General features: G+C 37.5%; 1 protein-coding gene across 1 annotated transcript; it reads left to right on the top strand.

Moving 5' to 3' along the window:
- Positions 1 to 7,655: 7,655 nt before the first annotated feature.
- Positions 7,656 to 9,129, top strand: LOC126693924 (phytohormone-binding protein-like). Its single transcript, XM_050389979.1, has 2 exons — positions 7,656 to 7,919; positions 8,701 to 9,129. The coding sequence occupies exons 1-2, from the start codon at positions 7,661 to 7,663 to the stop codon at positions 8,985 to 8,987; spliced, it is 546 nt and encodes a 181-aa protein (XP_050245936.1). The 5' UTR covers positions 7,656 to 7,660; the 3' UTR covers positions 8,988 to 9,129.
- The last annotated feature ends 2,058 nt before the right edge of the window (positions 9,130 to 11,187 follow it).

The raw sequence follows: 11,187 nt of genomic DNA, 5'->3' as shown, positions 1-11,187 counted from the left end.
CTCAGGTAGTGTTTCAAATCCTAGAAGGCTTTTTCGCACTCCTCCATCTAGGTAAAAGCTTGCTTTAGGGTTTTGAAGAAGGGCAGGCATTTGTGCGTCACTTTAGAGATGAAACTATTGAGGGCCGCGATCCTTCCATTTAATTTCTGGACTTCCTTCATTGTTCTTGGCGATGTCTTCTATAATATCGCCCGAACTTTTTCTGGGTTAGCTTCTATTCCTCATTGGGACAACATGAACCCCAAGAACTTTCTTGATGCAAACTCGAAGGCGCATTTGCTAGGATTCAACCTCGTCTGGTATTGTCTAAGGGTTGTGAAGGTCTCCTCGAGGTCATCCAAATGTGTGGCTTTTTCCTTGCTCTTGACAAGCATATCATCCATGTATTCCTCCATGTTTCTCCTTATCTGTTTATCGACCATTTTGTTGACTAACTTTTGGTAAGTCGCCCCCGCGTTCTTCAGTCCAAAGGGCATTACCTTGTAGTAGTAGAGCCCCTAGCTAGTGATGAAGGTAGTCTTCTCTTGATCTTCTTCTGACATCTTGATTTGGTTGTATCCTGAGAATGCGTCCATGAATGTAAGGAGCCTGTGTCCCACCGTGAAGTCTACAAGTTGATCTATTCTTGGCATGGGGAAGCTATCTTTTGGGCAGGCCTTATTCAGATCCGTGAAGTCCACACACATCCTCAATTTCCCATTTGCTTTCTTTACTAGGACGATGTTGGCCAGCCAGTCCAGGTAGTAAACTTCTCCAATAAAATTGGCTGCAAGTAATTTGTTTACCTCATACATGATGGCTTTGTTTCGTTCAAGGGCAAAGACTCATTGCCTTTATTGGACAGGGTTCTTCTCTGGGTCTACGTTCAAATGGTGTTGGATGACTTCGGTTGCTATGCCTGGCATGTCTTCATGACTCCACGCAAAAATGTCCAAATTGCTCCTAAGGAACTGGACTAGCCTCTTCTTCATCTAAGTGCTCAAGTTCGTCCCTATCTTCGTCGTCTTCGCTGGTTCCCCGTCTATCAACTCCACGGTTTCCAAGGTTTCTACTTTCTCCTCCTTATTCTCCTCAATCATTTATGTATGGTTTTTTTTTTTTTTTTTTTTTACCGCTAGCACTGCTTGGTAGAATTCTTTAGCTAGCACTTGATCTCCTTTTACCTCGCCCATGCCATATTTTGTTGGAAACTTCACCTTCAAGCAATATGTGGACGTTTCCGCCTTCCAGCAGTTGAGTGTGGGTCTTCTAATAATCACATTATCCGAGGATGGGCAATCTACCACCAAAAAGTCAAGCTAGCGGGTTACCTGTTGAGGGTGAGATCCCACTGTGACAGTCAGAGCTACTATACCTCCAAGGTACACTCGGTCTCCGCTGAAACTAACAAGGGGAGATTCAAAGGGTCATAGTCTTTTGGGATCTACTTTCAGCTACTGGAAAGCTGAGAGATATATAATGTCTACTGAACTACAATTATCTATGAGAATCCTTCTGGTGTTGAATCCTTCTATCATAAGCATGATAACCAAGGGGTCGTCATGCGATTGCTTTACACCTCTAGCATCTTCTTCTGAGAACAAGATGTCCACATCTAGGGATGGCAATTTCTACCCGACCCGTCGGTACTTGGCCCGGCCTGACCCTAATGGGCCGAATTTTACTCGATCCGGTTAGGAATAGGGTCGGGTATGGGTTTTTAAAAAAAAAAATCCGAAGCGGATCCGGGTCGGGTTTGGGTTTTATAAAAAATCCAACTTGAACCTAGACCTGGACTCAGCCCAGTAATTATGAAATTACAAAAAACCCCTATATATATATATATATATATATATATACCTATAACTAACACTAACTTAGTTCACGCCTCCCTCCTCACCCTCACTCCCTCATTTTAGATCACGCCTCGCCTCCTCACTCTCACTGCCTTACAAAAGCACAAGGCCTCACTCACTCTAAGTCACAGCCATTCCTACACAGCATACGGCCTCACACACTACCGACTCTACCTCTCACAGTCTCATGCCTCCTCATTCTCTTGCTTTGTTGTAGCCTCAAATCATTACTCACCAAAGGCCAAAGGGGCTTTTTTCTTTTTCATCAGTCAGTCTTTTGCCATCTGGGTTTTGTTCGACTAGTTTAGTACAATATGTTATTATAGTTGCTTTGATTGAGTGGTTGCTATGTCTGAGTGTAATTTTCTCGAGTTACTTTCAGTGATATTTTCTTGACCTGTTTGTGCATTTGAGCTAGAGGGGAAGAAAGGTTGGTGGGTTTCGAAACTGTGTAAGCTTATGGAGGTATATTGAAGCTGGAAATGAATGTGGGGACATGGTGCATGGACAGAAGCATAGTTGTTGGTTCATTCCCCTTCTGGAACAATGCTACTGGAAAGTCATTCCAACATTTTTGCATTTGGAAGGTGCTTGTTTAGTGTATTGTTGGATTTTGGACTAATTTGGCACTTGGGCTTCAATTCTTTTTTGGTTGGGCCACAATTTGGGCCGTGGATTGGGCCCAAATCTGGCAGGGCTTAACGAGGCCCACGAGGCCCGTGGGACCCAGCAGGAGCAGGTCTAGGCCCCAAAAGAAAATCTGTTTAGTAAACGGGCTGCAAGTCTTGGCCTGTAGGTCGGGTCCGGGTATGGAAAAACCCGGCCCGAACCCGACCCGTTGCCATTCCTATCCACATTTGCTTTCCTTCTCTGCTTTAAAGGTGGTAACCTTTGGACACTGTTTACCTGTCTTTGTTGTGACTTCTTGAGGGACTTGAAGGACCCACCCATGGATGGTCCTCCTGTGATCATCTTTATTTCTTCTATCGCACTTTGTGGACAACCAAATGCATTAGTCTTGTCCCTGGGAATAGTCTCGTGCTTTTCCTTTTTGTCATCTCTAGGTCGGCTAGATTCCCCTTTCTTTACAAATTTTTGTAGCTTCCCTTTTCGAATGAGTTCCCCTATCTACTCCTTCAAGTCTCTGCAATCTTCAGTGCAATGGCCGTGGTCTTTGTGGAAGCAGCAGTATTTTCTCTTGTCACACACATTGGGTGATGAGTGCAATGGCATCGACCACTTGAGGTAATGATCATCCTTAATCTCAGGGACAAAACCAGGATTCATACCTGGGGGGGGGGGGGGGGGCAAAGCTTAAAACCAAAAAAATATTTCTGAAAATAAAAACTAACATCTATTTTATATTCAACAAAATACTACATACAAAATAAGTATTTCTTAAACATTTCATATTATAAAACACATCAACAAAGTATAACATACAAAATAAGTGTTTTTTATTTTGTGCGCGATTTTTGTTTAGTCCATATATATATATATATATATATATATATATATATTTTTTTTGTAGTTAAAGGGGCATGAATTTTATTTATTTGTTTATTTTCTTGTAGGTCAATATCTAAATATTTTAGAGGAGGAGAGACAAATATATATATAAGGGCAAATCTTAATTTTTTTATACTATTTATTTATTTATTTTTTTGTTTTTTTTTGGGGGGGGGGGGGGGGGCAATGGCCCCCCTCTGCCCCAACGTAGATCCGTCCCTGCTTAATCTGCATTAAAATTTTATCAATAGGCATAACTAGAGGGGTAAATTTTACTGTCCAAGACATTTTATCATCTCTCTGCTTGTTCCAGTCCGAACCCTAACGGTTTCCCCTTTCTCTCCCGCGTCCCCTCTTGTCTTCCCTTCTGCCCTCCTTCTCTTTGGGCTTATCCTCCTCTCCCATTGTGGCTAGGGCATCTTCAACGTTCATACTTCTGAGCTTTCAATAGCATTCCTGCCATTGTTTGCGGGGGACTTTTCGCGAGAGCAACCATGAATTCTCTGGATTTCAGCCCAGCTTTGAAAGTGGTTAATTGCACCTTGTCGTCTGCTTCATCAATTTCTTGGACTTCTCAGGTGAAACACTTCACATACGACCTTAAGGTCTCCTTCTCCCCTTACCTGATGGTGAGCAGATGGTCTGCAGCCCTTTTCGAGCGTTGTCCACCAACAAAATAGCACACAAAAGAGTTTCCTAGTTGTTCGAAAACCACACTCACGCTGCTCCCTTAAGAGTGGTAGGAAAGGAGCAGCATAATATCTCGTCTGGGGGTTGCTATAAACTCAAGGTCGTCTTGAAAGTAGTAATGTGGTCCAGAGAATCCTTCAAACCGTCAAACGACTAAAGTTGTGGAAGACGAAACTTCGGAGGCATAGGGCACTCCAAGTCTTTCATGGTGAAGGGTGAATCCGTCCTTCTAACCATCCCATCCAAATTCTGATCCATCTTTTCCCTCATTGCATTCCTCAGTTCGTCCATTTCTCTCCTCATTTCCCTAAGGAGGTCCAAATTCGCTTCGTCAAAAGTGTTCAGCCATCGATGGTCATCTCTTCTGTGGCTCTCTCCATCGTCATTCCGGTTCATCCCAGTCCTCGTGGGTGAATGATTCTCTTCCTGTTGTAACTGCGATCTCATCTTCTGGTTCTGCCTGGTGAACTCCTCCATACTGGCTGTGAGTGTTTGGATTTGTAGCGCTAGTGCTGTAGAATCTGGTGGCATGTTAAACTCCATTTGGACCTTAGGATTGAATGGAACTACACTTTCAAACCGAAGTGTGAAATTGTCATTCCCACAAATGGTGCCAAACTGATGATGCACAAATCGTCAGTGAGTAGATTCGTCTAGATGGATTAGCACAGGCTCGTCCAAGTTCCTGCAAAGTTTAGAAAGAAGAAAAGGACCCTCTCAGGTTGGTCACCAATGCAATGCCGGCCACGAAGTCTCTAATGATAAAGTCAGCGAATATAGCTTTTTAGAGATGTAGAGAACATAGTTGTAGGGGTTTAGATTGAGTAGAATATCTGTGTGTGTACCTTGTTCAGTTTTTTGGTGCATATATATACACACTTTTCTTCTAGTTGTTGCTCTCCTTTAATGGTGGATTAAGTGTCTTCTTTGTAACGCATTTTGCCCCCTTCAATGTGGATTTTGATGGGGATCCCAACGGTCTCCTTGCTGATATGTAACCGTCGAGATATTGAATGCCCTCTTTATGACTTTCTTCCTTCATTCGGGCTGGGTCTGCATGGACAATGATCTTTATTGGGTTCATTTAGATGATGGCATTTATTGGGTCCATCAATTACAAGCATTCTATGTTTGCACTAGTTACAAAGATTAACAATCTCCTTAAAGAGAGCAAGTGTCGCTCCTCAGTCTAAATAATGTTGTGTATTTTTATCTTCAAACAAATAATATTCAAAAGGTTCTAATAATGAAAAATAATAGAAAAATGTTCATAAAACAGCTGATATTGTCAGCAATTTAACTCCCATTTTTAATCTTTCTTTTACAATTTCAAAGAAGCAAAGGGAAACCTTCGATCACCTTATATACATTAAACAATTCTTCAATTTTAGGTAGAACACAGTAAGTATTTACTTTAAGAGAAGTTGTATATCCATCAATAGTTTTAGGGAAAGCCTTAACTGAATCAGCTTATCACTTGCAACTATATGCTTAAGGATTTATATGGACGTAGCGGCTCCTCCAAAATTTCAATTATCAGAACAATATATAAATAGAATGAGAAGGCTATTGTTTGGTTGGAAGAATGCCCCTCCTTTCTCTTTCCCATTGTACAGCGTGATATTAATTAAATAAAGCTTACTATTGTTTCATCTAAAAAAAAAAAAAAGGTGGCAGAACTAAATAACCAAAAGAATAAAAGGACAAAAAAAAAATAATAATAAAATAAATAAAAACCCATAAATGCTGCCACAATATGATATTGTCAATATCTAAGAAAACTCTCTGCATTAGACATTAATTTAATTTCATACTTCTGACTACATGTATGTTGGGTCCCAAAAATATTATCACAAAAACTATCAATTCAAAATAGCAATTACACACAAGAATACAAATATTTACGTGGAAGACCCTTTTTCTTAGAAGGGAAAAACCACGGGACAAACTCCAAATCAATTCACTATTTATCAAATCAATTACAATAATTCTTGTATATATCTCACGGCTAAAGAAAAATCTCTCTTGTTTTTCTTTGCTACACACACACTAATTATTTCTCTCAAAGGCAGCAACACTTTACTCTCTCCTTTTTATTTTCTTCTCCACACACAACTCTCTCTTGGCTGTCTTCTTTTCTCTAAGCAGCTTACTCTTCGCTTCTCTCTCTATTTTTTTTTTTTTTTTTTTGCAGCTTCCTCTTTCTTTGCTCTTACACATACTCTTTTTGTGTCTTCTCGAAGGCGGCAGCCCTTTACTCTCTCCTTCCTCTTGCGTTCCTCCCAAACAAAAATCCCTTTTATTCTCTCTTGATTTCACGCTTTATTTTTCATCTCTCCAAAGGGAGGATCCTTGAGCCAAAGCCAACAAATTCTTTGTAGCATTGTCTATCTATAAGACTCTTTTCCTATTCCCTTTTAAACTAGGAATACATTACTTCTTTAATAATGAATAGACTTCTCTTCCACACCAAGGAATAGTCTTTCCTTTCACACAAGAGAATAAACTTTCCTTCTACGTCAAGGAACAGTTATTCCTTCCCCACAAAGAAAACCCAAATTAATTTTTCCTTCTTCAACTAGGAAACCTAATTAACTTTCCAAGTCACAATTAGAATTTGAGGCAATTTCCCAACAATGTATTCAAACCTAAAAGATGCCAAGTTGTCTGTTTGGGAATTGTTTATTTCCAGTAACTTATTTGTATAATGTGAGAGAAAAAGCTAAAAGTTAACTTATTTTCAAAAAACTGAAAGTTAGACAAAAAGTAGTGTGGAGCCTGCAAACATTATATAAAATAAATGAAAAAGTTAACATATAATCACTTCCCAAACTCACACCAAACTCGATTTAAGGTTACAGTTTCTTGATGATTCAAGAGTTCTTGGTGATTGAAATGTTAGAATTTAGTGTTTAAGGAAATTATGATTTGGGTATGTCCTTAGCATTAAAGTTTGCTAAGTGGATTTGATTGTTGGTGATGATTATTGGGGTAGAGAATGTTAAGCTAAGTGTTTGGAATTGATTTGGGGTTTCATGGAGGATAGCATTAAAATGGAAGTTTGCATTAGAATGTAACTACTTCAACAGAGTCATCACCTTGGGGAATGAGATTACTTCAAGGGAGTCTCTAGCTCCAAGAGAAATACTAGAGAGAAACAAGCAACAATGCAACAACTTTGATATCTTTTCTATTCATAACAAATTACTATATATGATTCTATTTAAAATTCCAAGCTTTAATTAGTTACTTTGAAAATGATAAATTTTAATTTGTAATTCTCCTAAACTATAGGGTTTAAAATGTAATTTACTCACAAAAAATAAGGTTGTATAATAAAAATATAATTATACTTTAAAAAAAAGACATTATTAAAAAAAAAATTGTATATAAACTAGTAACAATTAAAAAAATAAACGAATATTTTGGGTTAAAACAACAGACAAATAGCAACATCTAACGGTAAGAGCTTTCATGGACTTTGTGGTTGTACTTTATAGCTACGAATTTATTAAAAGGCTATAAAGCTTTACAAAAAAACAAAAGAGACCAACCCATGCGTTACACGGAGAAAAGATACTCCTCTGTTTAGATATTAGTATTGTCTATCGGACAGTGCATTTATAATGGAAGTATTATACCTTATAAGTCATACTAGCTCTACCTCCCTCTTTGAAAATCTTGCATTCAAGAAAAGAGCCATGATAGAAGAGGTAAAAACCCAAGCTAAAGTTGGTGTTGGGTTGAACGCCCTCTGGAAAGCTTTGACCAAAGAATTGAGATTTCTGGTTCCTAAAGTCCTGCCAAACATAGTGAAGGATGTGGAATTGATTGAAGGAGATGGTGGCCTTGGTACACTCCTCCTCTTCAATTTCTTCTCTGGTGGTGAGTCCATCTACTTTGATCATTGACTTTATTGGCTTATTTATTTCATTTAAAAAAAAAAAGAGGAGTTGATAGGCTTATGATTTGATTTATGAACTACTCCAAATCATATCTTATATTTTAGATATGATGTGAATAATAAGTAATTATTAGGTGTTCTTGAAATACAATTATGTGATGCTCTTTTCTTTCACATTCATTGTAAATCCTACTAATTACTTCAAGATAGAGGATCCACTATGAATGTTAGAGAAAAGAATACCATGTTACTATGCTCTAGGAGCACCCAATAATTTTCCTTGAATCATTTGAGAACAAGGTCTTAATTAGTATGGTTCTTTAAGTTTGGTCTTACAAACTATATGATTGAAAGTTTTAGATGTAACCCAAAGTGGAATCAAATATCACTTTAGAGCAGTAACAAAAAATAAATCACTTTTAGAGGTGACAAGAGCCTATTACTTCAACAAGCATATCTTGAATCTCCCCTCCAACATTTTAACTATTTAAAGTTATCATTTTGAAAGTACTTCTTGCTTTATTTGCTTTCAAATTGAAAATTGCTAACAATATTGTAACTTGATAACATTGTCAAGTGTCTTAAATAGAGACATTTAAGGTTCAAATCTCTTACTAATAATATTTTTTTTTTAAATGAAAATTTCTTGCATTCATTTTGCATTTGTAAAAATTTAGTTCCTGTACTAGCATGCCAACTAGAAAAAAATTCAAATAAATGATGTGATGTTGCTAATGAAATTTTTTTTATGACTATTATTAGATGTATCTGTAGCAGCGTATCAGAAGGAAGAAATTGTGGAGCTTGAAGAGTCCCTTCATCGAATTGCTCTTCAAGTGCTGGAAGGTGGACATCTGAATAAGGGTTTTTCCTTCTACAAGACAACTTTCCAACTAAATGCAATTGCAAAGCAGGAGACTTTGGTTGATGTCACAGTCTCATCAGAGACTAAAACAGATCAAGAAAGTACCGTGCCCTCGAAGACAATAGAGGCCACATTAGAATTTCTAAAGTGCTTAGAAACCTATCTCATGAATGGCGCTTCCTAGAATTTTTTTTCTTTTTCCTTTTTGTAATAATTAATAATCCAGATTAATGCTTTTAATACTGGAAAAAAGTTTCTCTTTAAACTAGTTTGGAAAGAAACCCTTCAAACTCTCTCTATATCATTTTATTAAATGTGAATTTTAAAAATCAAATCGTTGGATTGCATGTTCTTATTTAATGCTCCATGTCATCTCACTTTATCCCATTTTGAGTATTTGATTTTTGCTTTACCAATTGCATCATGTCATACCTCTTTATTTTTCTTTTTTCTTTTTTGATAAAGTAACCAAATTTAAAGATAGAAAAAAAAAATAGATATGATATACTACAATTTAATAAAGCTACAATTAAGAGCATGATGTACATGATATATACTTCCTCTTTCCTAGTTTATTTGTCCTCTATTTCATTTTGGGATGTCCCAAAATATTGTCCTGTTTCTAAAAGTAAAAGTTATTAATTTAATTTCAAAACTATTTGAAAAGAAAACTAACAAATATTTTAAAAAAATCAATCTAATTGGGGCACTTTTTTAGTTGCCTCATTAAGAAAAACTCTTTAAAAAAAAAAAAAAAACTAATAAATTTATTTAAGAGTAGTTTTGTAAACTTATACATTTCTATAAGGTAGACAAGACAATAAATGATTTTCCCTTAAAAAGTTTGACTTTTCAAACAGGACAAACAAATTGGGACGAAAGGAGTAATAATTAAGAGCATTCACAATAGAGGTGTTGAAATAGCTAAAAATCTATTTTAATACCTCAAACACCAAAAAACATTTTTTATAAATGGTGCTAAACTTAAAATTTTTTATCACAAGTGACAAGATATACCCCAAGGGGGTTGTTACACTAACCATCATTGTAGAAACTTATCCGGCCCAAATATCCAAGGAAATTGATTTCCTAGTAATTGATTGTCCTTCAACCTACAACGTGATCATTGGACGACCAACTTTTAATCATCTAAAAGCAGCCACTTCGACATATTGCTTGAAGGTGAAGTTTCCAACAGACTATGGAGTGGGGGGAAATACAGGGAGATCAAGTCCTTGCCAGAGAATGCTACCAAGCAACCTTGGCCTCAGGTGAGAACCATACATGGACCATAGACGAGGACAATTCTGCCCCTGACGTAGCAGAAGAATTAGAGACAGTTGAGATCGTCCTTGGAGATCTAACAAAAGTAATGAAGATAAGAACAAAGCTTCCACATGACAAGAAAGAAGGTCTAGTCAAATTCTTGAAGGAAAATCAAGATGTTTTTGCATGGAGCCATGAAGACATGCCTAGGATCGACACAACAATCATCCAACATTGCTTAAACGTCGACCCAGGACACAAGCCAGTCCAACAAAGACGAAGAATCTTTGCTCCTGATCATAATCAGGCGGTCATCAAACAAGTAGAGAAGTTACTAGTAGCAGGTTTCATTCGTAAGGTGTATTACCCTGAATGGTTGGCAAATGTAGTAATGGTGAAGAAAGCAAATAGGAAGTGGAGAATGTGTGTTGATTTCATCGAATTGAATAAAGCATGCCCAAAGGATAGCTTTCCACTCCCAAGGATTAATCAACTAGTAGATTCAACAGCAGGACACAAGCTATCATGGATGCCTTTTAAGTGTACAACCAGATACTCATAGATGAGGAGGCCTAGGAGAAGATAGCTTTTGTCACTAGCCAGGGGTTATATTTTTACAAGGTCATGCCCTTCGGTCTAAAAAACGCTGGAGCCACATACCAGAGGTTGGTAAACCGAATGTTCTCTCACCAAATAGGTGAAATGTGGAAGTCTATGTAAACGACATGCTGGTGAAAAGCAAAGCTGAAGCTTGAAGAGGAACACCTAGACGACCTCAAAGAAACCTTCAATATACTCTGTAAGTATAATATGAAATTAAATCCAACAAAATTTGTTTTTGGAGTTTCTTTAGGTAAATTCTTGGGATTCATGGTGTCACAACAAGGGATAGAAGCAAACCCCAACAAAGTGAGGGCCATCTTGGAGCTGACATCCCCAAAAACAATGAAAGAAATCTAGAATCTAACAAGCAAGGTAGCAGCCCTGAATCAGTTTGTCTCACGAGCCACTGAAAAATGTCTTCCATTCTTCAAAACTCTCAAAAAAAGCATTTGAATGGATGGACGAGCGTGAAAACACCTTGATTTAGTTGAAAGCTTATCTTGTGTAACCACCAT

The sequence above is a fragment of the Quercus robur genome, chromosome 8, assembly GCF_932294415.1.
Source record: "Quercus robur chromosome 8, dhQueRobu3.1, whole genome shotgun sequence".
NCBI classification, from domain to species: Eukaryota; Viridiplantae; Streptophyta; class Magnoliopsida; order Fagales; family Fagaceae; genus Quercus; species Quercus robur.
Note: the sequence above shows the minus strand (reverse complement) of the source record. Positions and strands in the feature narration are given on the sequence as shown.

Excerpts from the sequence above, each read along its gene's own strand:
- LOC126693924 (XM_050389979.1), top strand. The coding sequence starts at position 7,661 with ATGGAAGTATTATACCTTATAAGTCATACTAGCTCTACCTCCCTCTTT. Across the intron at positions 7,920-8,700 it reads CTTCAATTTCTTCTCTGGTG|ATGTATCTGTAGCAGCGTAT; the intron begins GTGAGTCCATCT and ends GACTATTATTAG.